We start from the raw sequence: 23,429 nt of genomic DNA, 5'->3' as shown, positions 1-23,429 counted from the left end.
GAATAAGATCACTTCTACCATTGGGAATTTACACACCTCGTTTGCTCCACTAAAGAGAGGTTCTCCAGTGTGCATTTCTACTAAAATACACCCAAGGGACCACATGTCAATTGCAAGGTCATAAGGCATTCCCAGTAGCACCTCTGGAGATCTATAAAAACGACTCTGGATATATTGGTATATCTGAAATAAACACATAGAAAGATAATTAATAACTTCTGAAAAGCCTTATCCTGATTTAGACATTAGTGACTTACAAGAACTTTACCACAGAAAAGTATTTTTGAGGTTGGGGAGGACGAAAAGGGAAGTCTGGAAATTTAATAATATAAAAATCAGAATTTGTACTTGAAGTCTCAGATATCTACATATCAATACTTAATAAAATACTAGCACTCTCCTGAGCCCTGACATCTGCTACACGTCTTTAAAAATAGGGCTTTACTCAAAGAGATCCTTTTGTTTGTTTAAATTAATCTTTAAGAAAAAATAGGATTTCTCCCAATTCAGACTAATCTCCTCCTCTGAATATCTTATTCAGATTTCTGTTCGGTTCCCGCTGTGAGTGGGGAATATCCTTCTTCACACTCCTCCCAACACTCAACTGTTGCAAAGAAAAGGGGATAGCATTCTTAATCTTTATAAGTAAAATTTCAGAAGTGCCTAAGTGACTTGCAAACCTAAATTCCATGTTCAAAAGTGTTTAGGCACTGAGAAGCCCAAGTCCCATTGGCTTTCAATGAGGCTTAAACTCCCAAGTCACTTAGATACTTTTGAAAATTTCTTTCTACAGGATTCCTAGTCATCTGTATGACTGACACCCCTGTTTTAGAGCGGTCAGGCAGGGAAAGGTTACTATGTATAGTGGGTATGTATGGTTGCATCTGAAGAAGGGTTTTTTACCGATGAAAGCTTATGCCCAAATAAATCTGTTAGTCTTTAAGGTGCCACCAGACTCTTCGTTGTTTTTTTATGGATACAGACTAAGACGGCTACCCCAATACTTATGTATGGTGGGATGTTTCTTCACTGACAATGTATTCAGACAGTGAAGAACCTTTCTGTACACTAGGATATATTGGGGTGCAATAAATATGCTCCATGTATCTTGAAATAATGTCTATGAGCAGACTGCCATTAAAAACTAAACTAGGTGGAGAGTCCAATTCTTCCTCAGGAAGGGAGAAGCTTTTGGCATCTGTTAAAACAATATTTATGTACTTATCTACAATTACAGTAAATGGTTTAATCCAATTTTTTTTTTAATGTAAGTGAAATTAGTACTCATTGAAGGTGTCAGATAGATAGCCCTGAATACTGAAGTAATCTATTTATCCTCAAAACACATACGGCAAAAATCATGGCAATCTAAGGGTATGGCTACCCTTGCAGATGTAGAGCGCTGTGAGTTAAACCAGCCCTAGGAGAGCGCAGTACGGAAAGCGCTGCAGTGTGTTCACACTGTCAGATTCAAGCGCACTGGCGTGGCCACATTAGCAGCTCTTGCAACACCACCGAGAACAGTGCATTGTGGTAGCTATCCTAGCATGCAAGTGGCTGAAACGTGCTTTTCAAATGGGGGGCAGGGTGGAGTGTGTTGTGTGTATGTGGGGGGAGAGAGTGTGGGTTTTAGAGCGGCTGAGAGCATGTCAGCATGCGGTCTTGTAAGTTCAGACAGCAGCAGCCCCCCTCCCCGCCCGCCTCTCTCTCGCTCACACTCTCAGCAAGCAGCATTCAACACTAATGGCTTGCTTTGTCCCAGAGCAGCTAAGCATGCCAGCTGTCAAAAACGGTGCTCTGAAAGGGCATATCTGCTTTCCTACAGCTGAGTTCAAAACAATGACAAGAGTGGTCACTTGACTTAAGGGGATTATGGGACGTTTCCGGAGGCTGATCAAAGTGCAGTAATGCAACACCTCGTTCACACTGATGCGGGGGGGCATTTCAGCCAAGGGACAGCAAGCGTTATGTTTCTCGTGCAGCGCTCCAGCTGCAGAGTCCAGGCGCTCTAAGTGCCTTGCCAGTGTGGACGGGTCGTGAGTTCGGGCACCTGGGCCTGTTTTAATGCGCTCTAACTTGCAAGTGTAGTGAAGCCCTACGTTTTCCTTTACTGCCCAAGCAATGTGCCTCTATTCTAATCTAAAGGAACCATCTGCAGGACATAGGGTAATTCAGACCCCTATTCCGCAAACACTTAAATGCATACATAATTTTACTTACTCTAATAATCCCATTGAAGTAAATGCAACTACCCATATGAGTAAAATTACTCATATGCTTAATGTTTGCAGAATTGAGGCCTTAGTCACTAAACCCATTCAATTTTTGTGTCTTGGGAGAGACTGTCAAGAACATGGCCAATTAGTGCTAATTTTGGTGGTGGATTCTGTGATGTGGACTGAACCACTGAACAACTATCAGATGACAGTGGCTCAAGTTTTTCACCCTGGAACTGAATTTCAGCTAGCGAAGTAGATGTTAGAAGTTCCACACACCCTCAGCAGTCCCCTGAGCTACCCAGTATTCCCAGTCTACCACTTATTTTCTTCTATTCCTAACAATGAGCACACTTTATGACGAAAGATTAATGTTATGGAAACAGTGTTCTCTCTGTCTCTCTCTCAAAAATTTTTTTCAAGTTACCTCAAAGCTCTGAGTCTGGTTGGCCCTGTATTTAAAGCTAACTATTATAATGTTACAAATATCTTGAATGTTTTCACTTACCCATACCAAGCAATATCTTAAAATCAAAAAAGGAATTACAAACACAGAAAAAAAAATACTAATGAAAATATTTAATTTGTTACCCTTGTACTATATTAAGCTCCTACTGTTAAATGTAGATGTCTTTTGCATTATGAAATAGTGTCAGGAAAATTAACTGGGAATTTGTTAAAGATATTATTTTTCATAGGCACCCTTATGTTGCCACATCATAAAAAACAAATCAGTGTTTAATATTAATCAACATAAGCAAAGCTGAAATTGGCAATAAGAAAGTGTTAGGATTTGCTTAATCTCATTTTTAAATGTTCCTCAAGCTTCTAATTAGACAAAACATTAATATTTATGAAACACCCACCCTCTGCCCAAGTTGGCAAGAACTGCCAAAATCAACAATCTTGATAGCGCTTCGTTTGGGGTTACAGAGCAGGATATTCTCAGGTTTTAGGTCACAGTGAATGATACTAAGTTCAGGAGTCGCAAGGAAAAGCAGTGCAGTGCACATCTGCTGTGCAAACTTCCGTGTCAGGTTCAGTGAGACACCTCTGAAGTTGGTGTTCCGCAACAGGTCATAGAGGTTGTAGGACAGCATTTCGAAAACTAAACAGAGATGGTTTCGGAACATAAAGTGGCGTTTCAAATGCACTAAAAGAGGAAAGAAAATAATTTTACATTAGAAGTACATATTCACTGTGATAACTAACAAATGCAAAAATACAACAAATTATTACACAAGGTGCTTCAAGTACCTTATAGGGTCAACTTCCAACGTATTTATTAAAATAGGTGCTAGTTAGCGATATTTTCTTATTTATCGAAAACAATATTCACTTAACACCTCATCAATCTGATTGAAATGATTACACAAGGAGGTGAAATAAGAAAAAAACAAAGAAGGGGCATTCACAGAAAGGAAAGGAAGCGAGTGAGGAGAATGCAGTAAAGTGAAAAATGGGAAGGGATGCCAAGTATGGATCTGCATAGCATGTGAGCTATGGAGCTATAACAACTTGATCATAAGGGACTTTTATTATATGAATATCTTACAGCATCTTCTAGGTCTAGGAGAAACACATACAGACTGCCTCTCCAAAACAGGGTTATACTTTCTCATTATTAAAAGAATTAAAATGTATAAGATATCTGTAATCATTCAGCTAAGAGGAAAAAAAAGTAATTCCGTTTTTTGGGGAAGAGACAGTGGGGTAAAGGTAAGAAAAGATTAGGCAAGATTACTAGCATCTAGAAATAGTTTCTTGAGTAAAGTTGTAACTCTCGAGGGAAGTGGTCTCTTGCCTTTCCAGAGGGCAGTATTAACAATTTTAACCAACAATTCCAGCATGATTTAACTAATCACAAGAAGTGTAAAGTGGAAATCACAGGTCACAGCCTTCCAAAATGTCATTGAATAAAACGGGCCAAAATCCCAAAGGCATCACTCTCATCTGTCCCATTTAGACATTATATCAACACTTGGTGTTGGTGGAATTGGAAGAAATGTGGCGTAGAGAGGATCCATGGATCACAGGATCAGGAATGCATCCAAAGTAGTCTCTGGACTCTGATGCTCTCTGGGGCAGAAGCGATGAGACTTCCTGTACAGCCTGATGGTGAACCAGTTCATAGTAGGGGAACCCCACTTGATGAATAGCTATTGAGTCATATAATCTTTTATGGACAACATTTCCTGTTGTCCACAAACTTTCTGCTGAGGTGATCTGAGGTGTGTATTCCTGGAAGATCAATCTTCTTCAGAGTAACTTTCTGGCATATGTAAAAAGTTCTACAGTTGGGGTACCTCTTGACACAGCAGAATGGATCTGATTCCACTCTGCTTGTTTAAGTAAAACATGCTAATGTTGCCTGTTATGACTTACATGGTAAGCCCCTTGATGACTGGTAGAAAGATCACATAAGCTTGATGACTGGTTCTTAACTCTAGCATGTTTATGAGAAGAGTTGTTTCTCAAGGTGTCCACAAGCATTGCATTTGCAAGTCATCCAAGATGGGGACCCCCGCCCAACGTGGATGCATCTATCAGAGTCTTTGATAGAACTGGTGGGGGAAGAATGGAACCCCTTTGCAGACTTTTGTCAGGTCTATCCACCTCTAATCATAACAGGACTCATGGTGGAACAGGAACCAACATGTCCAGATGATGTTTGCTTGGCTGATATACAGACTTCAGTCACTTTTGCATGCAGCACAGGTAAAGTCTGGCATGCTGAGTCATAAAGGTACAGGATGCCATACAGCCCAGTAGTCAGATATATTCTGGATTAGCCTGGACATGTGTGCATATCATTGTCGTCAAAGTCTATAATGACCACAATGAACTCTATTTTGTGTACCGTGGTCAGAAGTTACTGGTCTTTATTTTCAGATTTAATCACACAAAATAAGCAGTATCTCCTGGATGAAGTCTGCTACCTGTTGAGGAGACTTTGCACAAATTAGCCATTTAAGTATGGGAACATTTGGATTTCCAACTTCCTGAAGTACGCAGCTATTCTTTCAAGGCACTTTGAACAGTCTGGGAGCTATCAACAGGCCAAATGTTAGTACTCTGTATTGGTAATAGCAATCTCCCATTAGGAATGTTAGATATCTTATGTGGGCTGGGTGAACTGTGATGCAAAAATGGGCATCCAGGGGATGGAGAGTGGTGTATCAATCTCCTCTGCTCTAGGGATAGGGTAACAGAAGCAAATGATCCTGAACTTGACCTTTCTGATGAAGGTGTTTAGTTGTCTTAGGTCCAGGATAGACTTCAGTGCTCTCTTTTGGGGAATAAAACCCCTCTCCCCCGTACTGACGCAGGATTTCTGTTGCATCAGGAGAAACACTTCTTAACAAAAGACACTCTCATCAGAAGGGTCATTTGTGGGAGGTATTTGAGGGTGACAAGAAGACTGGAACTGGATAGTATATGCAATCTCTATTATGTTCAGAACCCACTGATCAATAGTGATAGTGTTCCAGAATTTTCAGAACAGATATAAGTGATTCCCAAAAGAAAGAGATGGGGTGGGATGGGATGATCGGTAGGGATTGGTACTCTGCTCTTAAGCAAGCAGCCAAAAATCAATCAAAGAAGGCTGATGGATCAACAAAGCAGTGGAAGTGGAAGATTTCTACCAAGGAAAATGTTGTCATTTCCTTGGTGGATCCAACTGTTTGTTCTGTTGATAGAGGAATGGCATTTGGTAAACCTGTGGTTTATATTGTTTTCCTTTGAGAGCAGGTGTATAGACTCTCAAAGACCTCAGGGTTGCCATTGAGTCCTTAAAAGAATGTAGTGTGCCTTGGCATAGAAAAAGCTGCATCCCTTGAATGGAAGGTTTTCAATTATGACTTGTACCTCCTTAAGAATTCCAGATGAGTGGAGTCAAAAGGACCTTCCCATTGCTATGGAAGCACCCACCAAGTGCTGCCTCCAGAGATGGTCCAGCCACAAGTTGACCCTTGGCAATGATGGATTTGAATTTATCTATCATTTCCTGTGGAATCTTCTCAGTGAATTTTTTCAGAGTCCCAATTAATATAATCATATATTGCCAACAAGGCTTGGTAGTTGTAAATTCTTATTTGCGAACTAGAGGTTGAACAGTTTTTCCTGCCAAACAAATCCAAATCTGGGGGGAAAATCAACCTTTGTTGTCTCTGGAGATTCATTTTATTGGCTGCTGCCAGTGAGCCTTGTGAGAGATGGGTATAAACTTGTTCAAACCCTTGAGAAGGGGCTTAATAGCACCCGTCCGTTCTTTTAGATATTGAAGCTACTGAGGCTGAAGTTTACCACAGTAATTTGGCAGGGCCTAACTGGTAGTCAAGTGAGTTGATACACAGGTATGGAGGAGTTTGAGAGTTTGTCTTGGACTACTCCAACAGGAATCTCTAGGAGTTCAGGCAACTCCCCTCATAAGATCTTGAAACGTTTTATAATCACCTGGGGTGGATGAAGATTCTGACAGCCTCATCTGGAGAGGAAGAAGAAACTTGATCAAGGACAGTGTTCCGTTGTTTGCACCATCTGAGTGAGTGATATGCCCTTCATGGGATGCTGGGGCAAGGATGATCTGGGTCTGGTTTATGATGCTGAAGCAATTCTTTGAGATGGGGAATATGTCCCCAAAAGCCCAAGTGTGTTGATGAGCATAGAAGGTTGTTAGCCAAAGAGGAGGGTACCAAAAATTCATATCCTCTCTTACCTAGTCTTCAGTCTTAGATAACCAAAATCAGCCCTAGAATCCCAGCCCTGCAGGAGCGGGCCTGTATCTCCTGAGACAAGGGATCTTGTTGATGAAGCTTTCCTGCTGTCCGCAGCTTCATAGGAGGAGAAAGAATATTTTTCGTGCAAAGGAGGGACTTTCCAGTTGGTGTACTCAGCGCCCAGACCAACTAAGATTTCGCTGGTATAGGGGATATACTAGGCACCAAGGTCAGTAATGATGTTGGTACCAGTGGAGGCACTTTTAAGGTTGCCAACAGAGGCAAGTCCAGTACAGAGGATACAGAGAAGTCCTTAGCTGCTAAGTAAACCCTCAGTAATGTATACATTGAAGTCTGTGAAACACCCATGACAGATGACTGTACCAAAAAGTGTACTGGTAAAGTCACTAATAGATATGGGCATCCTGTGGTTCCGAGGCCATCAGCACCATAGTTGTCGGTACCAGGAGCCTTGACATTACACAGGTGGTACCAGACAATTTCTGAGGGAACATAATATCGGAACCTGAACGGGTGCTGTTAGAACCCTTCTTAGCTCTAAGGCTACCCTTAGGGATATGTCTACAGTGCAATTAAAAATCTGCAGTTAGCCCATGCCAGCTAACTTGGGCTTGCAGGGCTCAGGCTAAGGGGCTGTTCAACTGCAGCATAGATGTTCAGGCTTGAGGTGGAGCACAGGTTCAAGGAAAGTGATCAGGAACAGTCAGCATGGATTCACCAAGGGCAAGTCATGCCTGACTAACCTAACTGCCTTCTATGATGAGATAACTGGCTCTGTGGATGAGGGGAAAGCAGTGGAAGTGTTATTCCTTGACTTCAGCAAAGTTTTTGATATAGTCTCCCACAGTAGTCTTGCCATGAAGTTAAAGAAGTATGGGCTGGATGAATGGACTATAAGGTGGATAGAAAGCTGGCTAGATCATCGGCCTCAACGGGTAGTGATCAATGGCTCCATGTCTAGCTGGCAGCTGGTATCAAGCGGAGTGCCCCAAGGGTCGGTCCTGGGGCTGGTTTTCTTCAATATCTTCATTAATGATCTGGAGAATGGAATGGATTGCACCATCAGCAAGTTTGCAGACGACACTAAACTGGGAGGAGTGGTAAATATGCTGGAGGGTAAGTATAGAATACTGAGGGACCTAGACAAATTAGAGGATTGGGCCAAAAGAAATCTGATGAGGTTCAACAAGGACAAGTGCAGAGTCCTGCACTTAGGACGGAAGAATCCCATGCATTGCTACAGACTACGGACCGAGTGGCTAGGCAGCACCTCTGCAGAAAAGAACCTAGGGGTTACAGTTGACGAGAAGCTAGATATGTGTGCCCTTGTTGTTAAGAAGACTAACAGCATTTTGGGCTGTATAAGTAGGGGCATTGCCAGTGGATCGAGGGATGTGATCATTCCCCTCTATTCGGCATTTGGTAAGGCCTCATCTGGAGTACTGTGTCCAGTTTTGGGCCCCACACTACAAGGAGGATGTGGAAAAATTGGAAAAAGAGTCCAGCGGAGGGCAACAAAAATTATTAGGGGGCTGAAGCACATGACTTATGAGGAGAGGCTGAGGGAACTGGGATTATTTAGTCTGCAGAAGAGAAGAATGAGGGGGGATTTGATAGCTGCTTTCAACTACCTGAAAGGGGGTTCCAAAGAGGATGGATCTAGACTGTTCTCAGTGGTACCAGATGACAGAACAAGGAGTAATGGTCTCAAGTCGCAGTGGGGGAGGTTTATGTTGGACATTAGGAAAAACTTTTTCACTAGGAGGGTGGTGAAGCACTGGAATGGGTTACCTAGGGAGGTGGTGGAATCTCCTTCCTTAGAGGTTTTTAAGGTCAGGCTTGACAAAGTCCTGGCTGGGATGATTTAGTTGGGGATTGGTCCTGCTTTGAGCAGGGGGCTGGACTAGATGACCTCCTGAGGTCCCTTGCAGCCCTGATATTCTATGATTCTAAGACCCTGTGAGGTGGGAGAGTCCCAGAGCTTGGTTTGCAGCCTGAATGTCTACAACGCAGTTAAACAGCCCCTTGAGCCTGAGCCCTGCGAGCCTGAGTCAGCTGGCTTGGGTCAGCTGTGGGTATCTAATTGCAGTGTAGACATACCCTTAGATTCAGTCAACTGAGAGGATTTATAGTCCTTGGAAATCAAAGGTCCTTGGAAGCTGAGGGGCCCAGAGAAGATCTGTATCTGCGCTCTCTCTCTCTCTCTCTCTCTCTCTCTGAGACTTGTGCAGTTTTCTCCCTCTCTAACCTCAGTAACTACCAGATGAAGATGATGGTTTTTTAAACTCGGAATGGCAGCTTCAGGAGCAACAGCAGCTGGTGCACTCCCTGAAATGGATCAATCAGATGATTCTGCCCCAGACAAGCCAGGATGAAAGGCAGGGTGCACTGACCTCTCTAAAAAGAGCATTTTAATACAAGACTCTCATCCTCTGGATTCTTTTTGATTTGCAGATGGCACATCACTGAAGTGCCCCTCACTCACATAAATCAAACATCAAGCATGCCCATTGTTCAACAGCATTGTTGTCTCACATGAAGGACAATTCTTGAATCCTGGGGATTTACGTTCAGTCATCATGACCGAAGTGGTACTGAAAGTACCTCCCACATAAACAAATAAAGGACAATTTCGTCACAAAGGAAAAAGAAACTAGAAAAATTCCTAACACTACTTTAAACTAAGTACCTAATTAGCAATTTACAAAGCATATGAAGAGGCAGTCACTGCAAGCTCTGACTCGTAGCCACAGGAGATGAGCAGCAACTGAGGGATAGTTGAAGTGGCTCCTCCTTGTATGCACCTAGTTGGTGCACGGGGACACAAAGTGCAGGCACTTCCGCAACGGACACTGCTGCCAAAAGAATCCGTCTTAAGCACACTCAGTACACGTACACTGATAGTGGAATATATATGAACAAACACTGAAAGAAGAACCAAGATTTACCAAGCTGTCAACGATCTAGAAGAGCTGCTCCTGGAAATACTTTTGAGGCGAAGGGGGGAACAAGCAAGGCATAATATTTGCATACTCCAGTGTAGAGCTTTACCCATTTTTCTATAAATGAACTAATAAGGAACAGCAGAATCATAACTACTTTAGAATTTTAATAAAAACTATTAACAAAAATGCTTGTCCATTATCCCTTCTTTGAATCTAGACATTTGTCTCCTAAACATTATTCAATACTAAATATTTTATAGAGTTTACTATAATATCCATGATTTACTTAAAAAACACTCGATCTATGCAATCTATATTTTTATACCATGCCCACCACTGTCATATCTGAAAGCCTTCAAAAATGTAAAAAAAAAAAAAAAAAAAAAAAAAATCTATGACTCTTCTATAGACAACTTCTTTCTACATTAATCTATTGAGTATTCTAATAAAAGTACATCTATAAGCAAAATCAAAAGAACTTTTCTATGCTTACAAACTTACAGTGTACACGTACAATGAAGTAGCAGTATCTGTGCATCATCTAGGCAATGTGGTACTTGTTTTGTGAAGCTACTTAAAGTAATTGCATATCAATAAAAAAATACCCCAGCAAATGCCAGAGTGTGGGGCTGCACAGAAAGGTTCAGTAAATAGTGAGGAAAAAACAGAATTACATTTTAAATTTATAAAACTTGGAACATGTAACTGCATCAAGTTCTAGCAGAAGAAACGGTTTTGAATAGTTACATGGTAGTATCCTGTTAACTGACGCACACTTATGGAAACAATTTTAACAATCAAATAACTGTCTATTTACAGAGAGATTTGTTGTGTGTTCAGTATATATTAGAAGATATTAATTTTAAATTCACAAATTGGTTCAAAAATTAATCAACATGAGAACATTTCTATATTAAAAGATAACAAGCTCATATTTCAGCCATACTGGAGCAGGAAAGTAACCTGAAGCAAGCCAAGAACTATTATAAATTATTGCATAAAGAGTGCAGTCAACAGCAGGTGTGATATTTCAACAGAATACGTGTAATATTCGTCCATTGTTCAGAATTACTGACATTCATTACATTGGTCTGTTCACTGGCAGCCATCTCAATTAAACCACCAATTTATAAAGCAATCCAAGCGTAGCTTTAGGACAAAGTTATGAGATATATAAATTTTAACATGATGTTTTGGGGAAATATGGAATGTTTGTTTGCTTTTTTTAAAATCAAGGATTTTTTCCAAGCAGAGGCTCTCAATCCAATATTAAAAATTCAAGAGGTTTCTTATTGTCATACCGTATGTCACTATTTTGGAGTGAACTAACGTAAAGGAGAGTAGTTTTTAGATTTCTAAAAGGCATCTCTTATGTCATATGCTGTGGAGTTTAATTTTTATTTGAGACATGAATGACATCAATAAATTTAAGTTAAAACATGTTAAAATATTTTTCACAAAAAAAAAATCACAAAACATATTTCTACACACTGACAACTATAATATTAAATAAAATGAGTTAAAATTTCCTAAATGGAAAGGCTTTAAAATAGTTATCTGGTCACTAGATAATGTAGTCCTAAGTACTATTTTACATTTTAAAAGAGAGAATCTTTCCATAATACAAAGATAAGCCAATACTCCCCACATACATAAAGAGAGAGTAAAGCTAGTAATATTATTAGCCTCTTAAAATTGATTATAATATGACAGAAAATAAATTCATCTTTTTCCTCCATATTTCTTCTCAACCTTCATCATTCCTCTGTTCTGATACTCGTTCCTTTCCATTATCTTTCCCACTCTACCACATTCCAAAGAACAGGCAGGTTTGTGAGTTTTAACATACTGCTTCTCATGGGCTGGCTAATTACCAATTTAGTTTTTATTATAAAATTAAAGTGACAACACAACCACATCTCAGGAAAAACGCAATGAAACCCACCAGGAACAGCAAAGGATGTATGTCTGATTTTTGTGCTGAGACCAGGTAAGCTTTCATGCTCACTCATCTCTCAGTTTTATTATAAAGAACCTTACGTAGCTTTTTAATTAATAATTTTTTACCTGGAAATTCCTTTCTATACGATGATTTAATCCGCACAGGATAAATGGGTAGCTCCACCTCTTTTCAATAGGCAGGCTAGCAAGCAAAACTTAGTATTGGCTCTGATTGGCTAACAGCCTTAGCTAGACCATGCCTCATTGACTTTCCAGTTGACTTGAGAGAAAACTCAACTTTATATTAGGAATACTACTTTTCAAAACATACACAGCCTATAACTTGGGACTTTTCACTGACAAAAGGGCCAGATTCCTATGCTGGCAGAATAGAGGTATCGATAGAAATTACTAGAAAATAAATTCAAGAAACAAGGTGGATGAGATCATATATTTTATTGGACCAACTTCTGTGGGTAAAAGAGACAAGCTTTTGAGCTAAACAGACCAGAAGAAGAGCTCTGTGTAGCTCGAAAGCATCTCTCTTTCACCAACAGAAGTTGGTCCAGTAAAATATATGATCTCATCCACCTTATCTCCCTAATATCCTGGGACCAATACAACTACAACACTAGGAAATAAATTGTATTTTTTGTGCCCATGTGGACATCTGTGTGACATTTCCCAGAGAATAAAAGCTCAAATATGGAAAACAGCTGCATGAGTAGGATATAGCCCAAGATCCACCAAGAAATCCTCTGGGAAGATGAAGTTTGACCTCAGACTCATTCTGCTATACTGTGAAACAATCTGGGTGATTTTCTAATTGTTTTGTCCTTTGCAGGTAGAAGGCAAGAGTGTGATGTACATCAAGGTAGTGAAGTCTCCTCTCCTCTTCAGATACATGCAGTTTTGGTTTGGAAAAACCACAGGTCAATGGATTGAGTAATTTATATGAAACTCCAAAACTTCTTTGGAGGTGAATTTCAGATGTAGTCATAAAGAGAGTTTGTTACTAAATATAGTTTATGGCAGATTCATCATTACGGCTCCCAGCTCAACCGCTCTTCTGGCTGAGGTGGTGACACCAAGGAATGCAACTTTCTTTGATAAATAAGACATAGAACACACATTTAATGGTTCAAAAAGAGAACATGGAACCAGTAGTAGACCATGGTCCAGGCAGCTTCCTGCCTATCCCCCCTCATCCTGTCTCAGGGAAAGTGGAGGGAAGGGGGAGTGGGAAGGGGAGAAAGGGCAGCCATTAGTTGTCATAAGATATTCTTCTCTTGTGAGAACATGTTGGTCCACAACAGAGTTCCAACTATCCCAAGTAAACAGAGAGGATAAGAAAAATTACTTCCTGCCTTGTCTTCTTAAAAGGCCAAGTTTAAGAAGTGTACAATGTCTGGATCCAGCTGGGGAGTGAATTGGAGCTTCTGCCTCCTTTTAGCATGTTTCTATGAGAAGTGGGCAAATGCCAGCAATATGATCTTCTCTGGTACCATAATTATATTGGGCTTCTTATTTTTTTCTGGAATTTATACCCCCTGTATAGGTTAAAATTGCTTTACCAGCAACTTTTCCATATTAGGAAGAGACAGTAGGGACTGAAGACTGCCCCCTTCTCAGGAACAAAACAGACTCTGCCCAATCTGATTGCCATATACAGCAGTAGAACTCATGGTTAAAAACACAAGGCAGTTAATAATGTCATATGGTCTCATATAACTTCTTCTGGACCAAGTTCTACATGCAAAGGTCAACTGTCTTCTTTATGGTCTGCTGTAAAATAACTATTGATGTAAAAACAAACAAATGTATAATTCCTCAACATTATGAGCACTGTAAAATTAGTAGCATGGTCTTAGGTTCTCCAGCCAATTCTCAAATATTTGCAAGTGAATAAAAATAAGAATTATCTTAATACCTATATAGTATTTCATTTCAGTGTCATGTTTGTTCATAAGCTCCAAAAGGCGCACTTCAATCTGGGCTTGATTTAGGAAAGCCTTCTTGTTCTTTATAATTTTAATAGCAACCCACTCCTGTTCCACACGATCATAAGCTTTTACAACCTGAAAGAGAAAAAAAGACATGCTAAATACAATGTTCTAGTATTGTATTTTTGTATATATGTGTATTGAAACTGCACATTTCATTAAATTTATTTATTAAACAGAGACTTTCAAAACCAAGAAAGGTTTGAAATTAATCATATGTAAAACATACTTAGTAATCCAGTTTATATTTCAAAATTTTACTAAGTACATTTAATTCTTATTGAAAATATTTGTCTTGAAAATAAGAATTTTCATCCTTTCTAGACCATTTTCTTCTCTTCTTTCTACTGTGAAGCCATAGGTGATATTGTGATATATTAATTTTCATAACAAAAATCACAAAAACAGGATTCAGACTTCATTGAGAAGGTGGACTGAGGAAATAACATCTAATTCAAGTACAAGTATAAAAAAAACCAATACAGAAAATAAGAGTAAAATCACTTTCTATTAAATATTCACTATTTAGAAATGCTTAATTCTCAAAATGCCTTTTTCAAGAGTTAACTTGGGTATGATGTGTATTTATTACATACTCTATGCTATCTGCTTGTGTTATCTCCCGAAGCACAGAAAATTAAATTTGGGTTTCCATAACACCGTGGAATTCTGAATGACAGCAAATGCAAGTTAAGTGTTAAATTAAGAACATAAGAATGGCCCTACTGGGTCAGACCAAAGGTCCATTTAGCCCAGTATCCTGTCTTCCGACAGTGGCCAGTGCCAGGTGCCCCAGAGGGAATGAACAGAACAGGTAATCATCAAGTGATCCATCCCCTGTCACTCATTCCCAGCTTCTGGCAAACAGAGGCTAGGGCCACCATTCTTGCCCATCCTGGCTAATAGCCATTGATGGACATATACTCTATGAATTTATCGAGTTCTTTTTTTAACCCTGTTATGGTCTTGGCCTTCGTAACATTCTCTGACAAGGAGTTCCACAGATTGACTGTGCATTGTGTGAAGAAATATTTCCTTTTATTGTCTTAACCTGCTGCCTATTAATTTCACTTGGTGATCCCTAGTTCTTGTGTTATGAGAAGTAGTAAACAACACTTCCTTATCTACTTTCTCTACACCAGTCATCATTTTATAGACCTCAATCATATCTCCCCTTAGCTGTCTCTTTTCCAAATTAACGGGTTTGATTCTCTTGCAAAAGCAGTTAGTGGATGCGCATACTCAAGAAAATTCAAATGTCATGTTTTATAAACAAGAAAAATCATAACTGCAGAAATTTTGAGTAGACATCTTATTCCAAGAGTTTAGGAATAAGGAAACAATCTTTACATGAGACAGGAATGTAGCTTGGATATTGACTCATTTAGATGGCTATTATAACAAACAAATTAATGATTTTTCAGCTGACATCCATTACCTGCCCAAAGGATCCTTTGCCAATTAAAGAGTCAATTTCATAACGATCCATCCACTTTTCCCCATTTTTTACAATATAGTCATAGTTGTCATCATCATAGCCATCGTTGTAAACTTTCCGTTCCTTTTTATGACTGGAATCATCTCCTTGGCCCTGTTGGTGCCGCCTCTTCTTTTTTGCATAGTAAACCTGAAAATGGGGAACATACTGGTTTAAATTTCAACAGATGGTGTCACTTTAATCAGTAAAGAGTATCTTCAGGGACTACTCTAGTCTCCCCTCTCTCTCCCCCCAACCAGCAAAATTTTCTGGCTTTACAAAACCATTTTCCTTTTTAAAAAAGTCATTTCCTCCTCCCCAGTTGCTGTGTGAAAGACACCCATAAAAACTAGGAAAACTAACTGACTATACTGAGAAAACAGTGAATCTCTTAATACAGAGCTATCAAATTCACGAAGTAAAACAGAAAATGTATCTAAAAATTATAATTTTAGACATAATAATCCTAAGTGACATTTATAAATAAAGTAGATAAAGTTTCAGGGAAAAGAGCAATTTTTGAATTAGCGTGTCCCTTCAGAAGTGCACACAATGTTTTAATTATATCACAGGATCTGAAATTCAGTCATTTATACCAAAAGCAAATATCCCAATATTTATGAATATTCAAGAAGCATCTGTAAGCACACCACAGCAACATATTCATAAAATGTAGCCTTTGAGCCTATTAAAAAACAAAGGGTACAAAAGAGAAAACACACCATAGTTAAGTCACTTACTCTGTCTCTCACACACACAAAAGGTAATACTTAGTCCTGCCTTGAATGCAGGGAATTGGACTAGACGACCTCTTCAGGTCCCTTCGTCCTATGATTGTACTTTACACACACACGAAAATTAACCTAACATCTTTATTTATGTTTAAAAAGACAAAGACTAAAGTGTAACCAACAGAAAGTAAAATTAAATATGTAAGCATTGGGAGAAGCTGAGTAACAAAATATTCAATTATTGCCTAGCATTACAGTATATACACAATATAATAATAATGATAATTAAATATGGAAATACTTGGCACTTAACATTTTATATTTTTCAAGTGACGTACAAAACAATAGGGTAGAAAAAGTAAGGCAAAAGGAATTAAACATCAGTGACATAGCATCATTAAACTCAGAGACATAGCAGTTCTGGACTCCCAGGCTCAGGCACAGGCCACTAGATAACAGCAGCTGCTTTTAAACTGCTGGGGCCTTGATTAGAAATAGTAATTTTGCCAGACTACAGTCCATAAGTACCCAAGACTAAAAGAAAAAACAAAGTGAAATCATGGATGGCTGTAGTGCCATTTCTTTTATTCTACAATCACCACATGCATTCAGGAGGACATCACCACTTCCTTGCTTTATAACTTTGACTTCTTTTGGATTTTGAATAATTAAGATAGATCAATTAAGGAGGCTTTATAGAAACACAAATTTTCTAAAAGATAAAGCAATCAAAGGATAACATGAAAGGCAAAGATAGCTTATGTTTTCCTGATGATACATATAAAAGACCTTCAAGTTTATTTATATTTACAATAGCAATTCAACTGCTGTCTAGGCCTTCTTTTCCAGAAGATTATGGCCTCACAGATATCGAGTAGTGGAACACGAGCAATTGGGAGGGAATCTGATTTTTATTCAGTGTTTAGAACGCGTGTGTTGTTGGTAAAACCAATGGAAAGTAAATGCTTTACAAACCGTTGGAAGAAAAAACTATAAAGACCTAAACTTTCAAAAGTGACTGTTGAGTTTGAGAGCCGTGATTTGGATGCTCAACTTGAGACAACTGAAAGGGACCTCGTTTTCTGAAGGCAGGTGCTTAACAGTTCTGAAAAACCAGGCTCGTTAAAGTTGTCTGAAGTTGGGCACCTGAAAACTGAGGAGCCCAAAATAGTCACTTTTGAAAATTTAGGCCTAAATATTCAACACCCACCAAGCCCCTTTAAATTGAAGGCAGAGAAAGTTTCCACTTCAGGTCCTTCAAGGACACTTCCCACCAAAGAAGAGAAGACGAGACATTACTAATATTTCTACAGGGGCGGGGGGGAAAATTAACCGAGATTTTAAATACATTATAAAGAATAAAAAAGGGCACAAACCCTTTTGTACTTTGCATGTTATTTTTATTGACAATAAAAGTACATGGACTTGTTTAATTTAGAATTCATTAAGTTAATTCATAAATTAAGAAAGAATGCCTGTATAATGTGCCAGTAAAAATGTGTCTAAATTCACTGCATCTTATTAAAAAAAATCTACTTGGAACACTTTAATCAATATTTTTGATAACACTACGTATTGTAATTATTAGCAAGTTATCATACATTAAATAAAAATATAACGGTGAACAATGTGGTCTTTACCTCATTAATATGTTTGTATGTTTTGATCAGATCAACGGAGAGTTTCCTCAGGGGAGCAGTAGCTGGATCACGGAAAGTTTGGGGCATCCGCCTCTGTAACATGACAATATCAGGCATCACTTTAAACAGACAGAAAAAACTAGCACTTTAACTAAATAATTACTACTCTTCAGAAGAGTAAACTGCCTAAATCTAATCCTATCCACTCTAACTGATGAATTTCTAATATTTACAAAGCTGTGTTTAAATAAAAAATTGCTACTACTAATAGGTTTAATATTCCCATTGTTTTCTGAGCTAGTTGACAATATATCCCCTTATTTCCCTCCCTCCCCCAGCTCCCTCTCTGGTCTCCTGACTTATCAAGCACATGCAAAATATTTGTATTTTGAACATATTTGCATTTAAAAAACAAACGTAAAACCATAATGAATACAGGTATATCAACTGTTTAAATAGTAAAATGCCACAAATGCTGTTATGGAACAGCAGAGTCAGTACATTTCAAAAATGCTTCATTATATTCAGTGATATTATAGGGGGCTTAGAAAAGCTGGTATACAACTGAAGCTAGACAAATTCAGACTGGAAATAAAGGTATAAATCTTTAACGGTGAGAGTAATTAACCACTGGAACAATTTACCAACGATTGTGATGGATTCTCCATTACTCACAATTTTTAAATCAAGATTGAATATGTTTTCTAAAGATATGCTCTAGAAATTATTTTGAGGAAGTTCTATAGCCTGTTTTATACAGGAGGCCAGACTAGATGTTCACAATGGTCCCCTTCTGGCTTTGGAATCTATCAGTCTATATGATGTGAGAGATCTAGACGTAAATGGATCTGTTATGGACAAATTGAAAGTATATTTTTTTAAAAATACTTAAAAAGAAACAAAAATTGTATTTTCCAAAACTAACTAGTTTTAAAACATTCAGTTTTCTGATAGAACAACCTTTAAACAGCTAATAAAAGACTATTCTTTTCTAATTCCTGTTCACAATTAGAGAGTTGTGTTGCTCTAGTGCCCACGCAACATCACCAAACATGCTCAGGAACACTTTTCTCTTCACTGTGTACACAATCTAGCCTACAGCCTCATCAGTTTCACTATAACTGATAAACACCTTTTTGCAGAGCCCAGAAGAACAGTGTACACCATTGACAAGACAGCAAAACTGACTATAAAATGCTGTAAAATAAAGTGCTGTAAAATGAAGAAAATAAATTGAAATATAAAGGGAATTATTTCTCCCTCTAATCTGCTTCAGTTCTAATAATTGTAGGGTTTACTTATAAACCTAGATGGTACCAAGTTTACATATGTAAATATGATTTTTCAGTTGGTAATGTCCTTATAAGCATTTGAGGCAAGAGCAGGAATTTGGTAGTGTGGCTGGAGGCTCTGTCACTATCCATTAGTCACTCCACTCATGTCACAAGTGAAAACGTAAAGTCTACACTTTGTTCAAGGCAGGTGTAATGACCAGTCTCTCTGCTGCCACAGACTAGACTTTGTGGAGTTGTTCTCCCAACTATGAAAGTAGTAAGCAGCATGCCTATTCTGTAGAATGCAGTGTTATCACCCTGTTGGCCCTAGCCTATAAGACAGACAAGATGGGTGAGGTAGTATCTTTTATTGAACCAACTTCTGTTAGTGATTGAAAGCTTGTCTCTCTCACACAGAGCTCTTCTTCAGGTCTAGAAAACATGTATGCACTGTCTCAGATAAATACAAGGTGAAACAGGTTTTTGAGAATAAGTAGCTACCACATTTCAAGGGACCATTCAAGGTGAAGTGGCCCTCGTTAACACCATTCCAGTCATGGGGAGGAAAGGAATGGGGGAGAGAGGTTGCAGGAGGTGGGGGCGGGGCTAATGGGTTATAAATTGTAATAAACCATAAATCCAGTGTCTCATTCAGTCCATGATTTTTAGTATCTAGCAAAGTTACGGATTTAAGCACTCTGGCTTTTCTTTTGAAAGTGTTGTGCAGGTTTCCCTTGAGAAAAAGGACTGATAGGTCAGATACAGCATGATCGCTTTGCAAAAAGTGTTCCCCATAAGTGATATAGTATTTCTGTCTTATCTTCCAGTGTGAGTTCATTCAAGAGCATAGTGATTGTCTGGTTTCACCCACATCATTATTGGGGAATTTAGTGCACTGGATGAGATACACCCCATGTTGTGATAGGCATTTGTAGGACCCATGCATATTTTCCTCTGTAGAATAACATTGCAGAGGTTCCATGCTGATCATCTCTAATTTCTTGCTCAAATTTGTTCACTTTACAAGTAAAAAATTTTTTCTGGCAAAGCCCTGAAAAGTCACCTTGAGAAAATCAAGCTGGTTTTCTTTTCTTGTCATGAACCACAAACAATAATTAAGATTCTTCAGGCCAACTTGCGCCCTTCTCAGCTTCTCAGAGATAACCCTAACTCCTTTATCTCCAAATCATGCTTTCAATTACACCTGTGCAGCATCACTCAGAGCTTGTCTACACTGTCCCACAGTTCAGACTATAGGTGTGTGAATAGCAGCATGCACCAAAGGGTTGCACTGCAACTTCCCTATGTGGATGCTCCAGGCACAAGCCAAAAGGTTCCTAGTTTGCATAAACGTAGTCCTCTTCAAATAGGACCACAATAATGGGAAACTAGAAACCTTTTCACTTGTGCCCGCAGTATCCACACAGGGGAGTTACAGCGCAGCACTTTGGTGCGTGCTGCTATTCACATCCCCATCATTCTAATCTGTCCTGTAAAAACTTTTTAAAGAGGCAATATTTTCCTCTCTGCCTTCTGAAAAATGGAATGGAAGATTGTGAAGGGAAAAAAAAAGGTAAGAATCTTCCACCTTTTTTCTCCATAGGCTGCATTTTAAAATGCTTAGCTATATTCTTAATCAGGACATTCCAATGGTACAACAAGATCCCCTCAGAAGAATATGAAAGATTTGAATTTTGCTCCAATTATATAACCACGTCTTCCTCTGATGAAGGAAAGAGGGGAATGATGGCACAGGAAGGGGAAAATACCCATTCTGCATAGTGGTACCACACCGTACTATGTTGTTAGGTAATCCTGCCTTTCCTTTAGCTTCGAGGCAGCTCTCTGGTAATTTTTTTTTTTTTTTAAATCCTGCTTTGCAGACTCCAGTCTCTACCTGCTGGCCACACAGTTAACTGCAACACCAGGAGATATTTTCAAAATTGAATGTTGGAAAATATGTATAAATTCCAAGATAAATGACAATCAAGTGTTTCATTGCAATTATATTTGTCAATAAACAACAAAATTTTATCATCCTAACAGATTAATGGAGCAGGATATGCATAACAGGGATTGGTACCACTAAGAGAAATTAAAATTACAAATAAGAAAATCAAATTTTCAATTTCATATGACCCATTTGTTGGTATGCAAATGACAGTTGGGAAGCACAAAGTCAGAACGGGAAACAACCAAATAAATACAGAGTAGGCAACAAGCCTAAAAGTCCAAGCTATGCACATTAAATTGATCTATTTTCATTTTTTTAATTGGTCCAGAGCAGCTTGAAGGACAATGTATCAGCTGACAACAATGTTAATTTTGTAGTGTTTCGTAAAAGAGGGAATAGATAACTAAGTGACTGCCACACAAATTTCTTCATGTGGTCCTATTCTTTACTGCCCAAAGCAGTCGTGTTTCTTGTTTAATATACCTCATTTCATTATGGGAAATTTTATGACAGGGGATATATATCCTGTAAAATAGATGTCCTAATCCATGAAGAGATATTTGGATACTTAAAAAAAAAAAAATTGAGTATAACAAGGAGTAGCAAAGATTCTGGCTACATCTAGCGTGACTTTGATTTTACGAACAAAGGGAGTACAATGAAAGGAATTTATATTTTATACCACTGTATCCGACTAAGAATTCCAGTTATTTACTTATTTTTAGGGCTGTCAATTAATTGCAGTTAATACAAGCATTTAACACAAAACAAATTAACTAGATTTTAAAAAACAGTCGCGATTAATCACAGTTTTAATTGAACTATTAAACAATAATAGAATGCCAATGTAAATTTATTATAAATATTTTTGGACATTTTTCTAATTTTTTAAATATATTGATTTCAATTACATCACAGAATACAAAGTGTACAGTGCTCACTTTATATTATTTGTACTGTATAAAAGAAAACAGTACAATACATCTCATACAAGTACTCTAGTAAAATCTCTCTATCATGAAAGTGCCACTTTCAAATGTAGAATTATTACTACTTTAGAGTCTACAAGTCGAAGCATAAAGGGGCATACAAATGTTTAGCATATCTGGCAGGTAAATACCTTGCAACGCCAGCTACAACATTGCCATATGAACAACTGTTCTCACTTTCAGGTGACATTGTAAATAAGAAGCAGGCAGCATTATTTCCCGTAAATGTAAAACAGAGTCAACTTGCTGGATCTAAGTTGTTTTTTCCTCTTGCTGGACGCTCTATCCCAACAATAAGTCATACAAGCTTTGGCAACCATAGAGGGCAGGAGACAACTGACAATAGATATGAAGGCCATTTTAGAGAAATCTGTATTTTCTTTCAAATAATTGGGTGCTCCATTTGGTATCCACCAACATCAGGAACTTTGTGGAAAACATTTCAGTCCTAAATGCTAGAAATGAGGAGACTAAGAAGAAATGAGGAGTCTTGGAAACTGAAAAAAGATTTATTTAATTTCAGATTGGTAGAGTCTGAGAAAATATTAATAAAACATTTGGGCTTCGAGAGGAGCTATTAAAAATCCAACAAATTTTTACTGAAATTAGGAAGAATTAGGCTTGTTCCAGATATGGAAGGTTTAGGAATTTTGAGGAAAGTCTCTTATCAGAGGAAAAGCACCGGAGCTCACCAGCCAAGGCACTAAACTTGAACAGGAGCAAGTGGTGCAGTGCAGCAGTCTGGCCAGAAGATGGAGGTTGGAGTCTATAAAACTAAAAATTTTGTCCAATAATCCCAGCATAGCAAACAAACTATTAGAGAAAGACCCTCACTCACACTGTTTACAAATACAGTCACTGAAACAACAGCAAAAAAAAAAAAAAAAAAAAAACAAAACACAAAGCAAAAACTTTCTTGGGCTGAAAGTCTTGCAAGAGAGAGTATTACAGGACATCTGGTTGAACTAAGAAATCATACCCAAGAAGGCTCCCCACCCCATTGGGCAATATCCGACCCTGAGGCTGCTACGTACAGTAGCACCAAAACAATGAACTGGATCTTTGATCTGTCACTAGAAACCATTACAGTGTGTGGCAGGCCTGGGAAATTGGTACATAGTATCCTGTTACTGATGGTGATGTGTGAGGAGAAAAACCCATTGGAGAGGCAGAATGCCCAGGAAGTTATGCTTCTTATATCTGCTGAAGTACACCTCTCTCTTCCTACTGATCTTGATGGCAATCAGAGCTATCTACGGGGTTCTTTATGTTCGACATATTACAGTAAGTATCTTACAACCGAGTTCCCACCTCTCCTGGACATACATACCTGTTGCCTGCCTGGCCAGCCTACTGTGTCATTTTGATCCCCTGCTATGTGTGGGTGACATCTTTCAAATGCTTTTTCTGGCCAGGTCATAAGCATGACCAGCTTCTTAACCATGCTCTTGCTATTCGTACCTCCTTGACAATTTGCGTATGTGCCCAGCATAACAATATCAGACTACCTAAATGGG

At 38.6% G+C, this 23,429-nt stretch overlaps 1 protein-coding gene across 2 annotated transcripts in view; it reads right to left on the bottom strand.

Annotated features, from left to right (window-relative positions):
• Positions 1 to 23,429, bottom strand: part of DYRK1A (dual specificity tyrosine phosphorylation regulated kinase 1A) — a 122,331-nt gene that overhangs the window by 7,758 nt on the left and 91,144 nt on the right. For both annotated transcript variants that reach the window (XM_034752791.1, XM_034752800.1), the window contains exons 4-8: positions 17,696 to 17,788; positions 15,286 to 15,474; positions 13,775 to 13,922; positions 3,083 to 3,369; positions 37 to 183 (exon numbers count right to left, since the gene is read on the bottom strand). In XM_034752791.1, the coding sequence (XP_034608682.1) occupies positions 37 to 183; positions 3,083 to 3,369; positions 13,775 to 13,922; positions 15,286 to 15,474; positions 17,696 to 17,788 (864 nt within the window). The remainder of the gene's footprint in view (positions 1 to 36; positions 184 to 3,082; positions 3,370 to 13,774; positions 13,923 to 15,285; positions 15,475 to 17,695; positions 17,789 to 23,429) is intronic.

The sequence above is a fragment of the Trachemys scripta genome, chromosome 1, assembly GCF_013100865.1.
Source record: "Trachemys scripta elegans isolate TJP31775 chromosome 1, CAS_Tse_1.0, whole genome shotgun sequence".
Taxonomy (NCBI): Eukaryota; Metazoa; Chordata; order Testudines; family Emydidae; genus Trachemys; species Trachemys scripta.
This window is presented reverse-complemented; position numbering and strand designations above follow the sequence as displayed.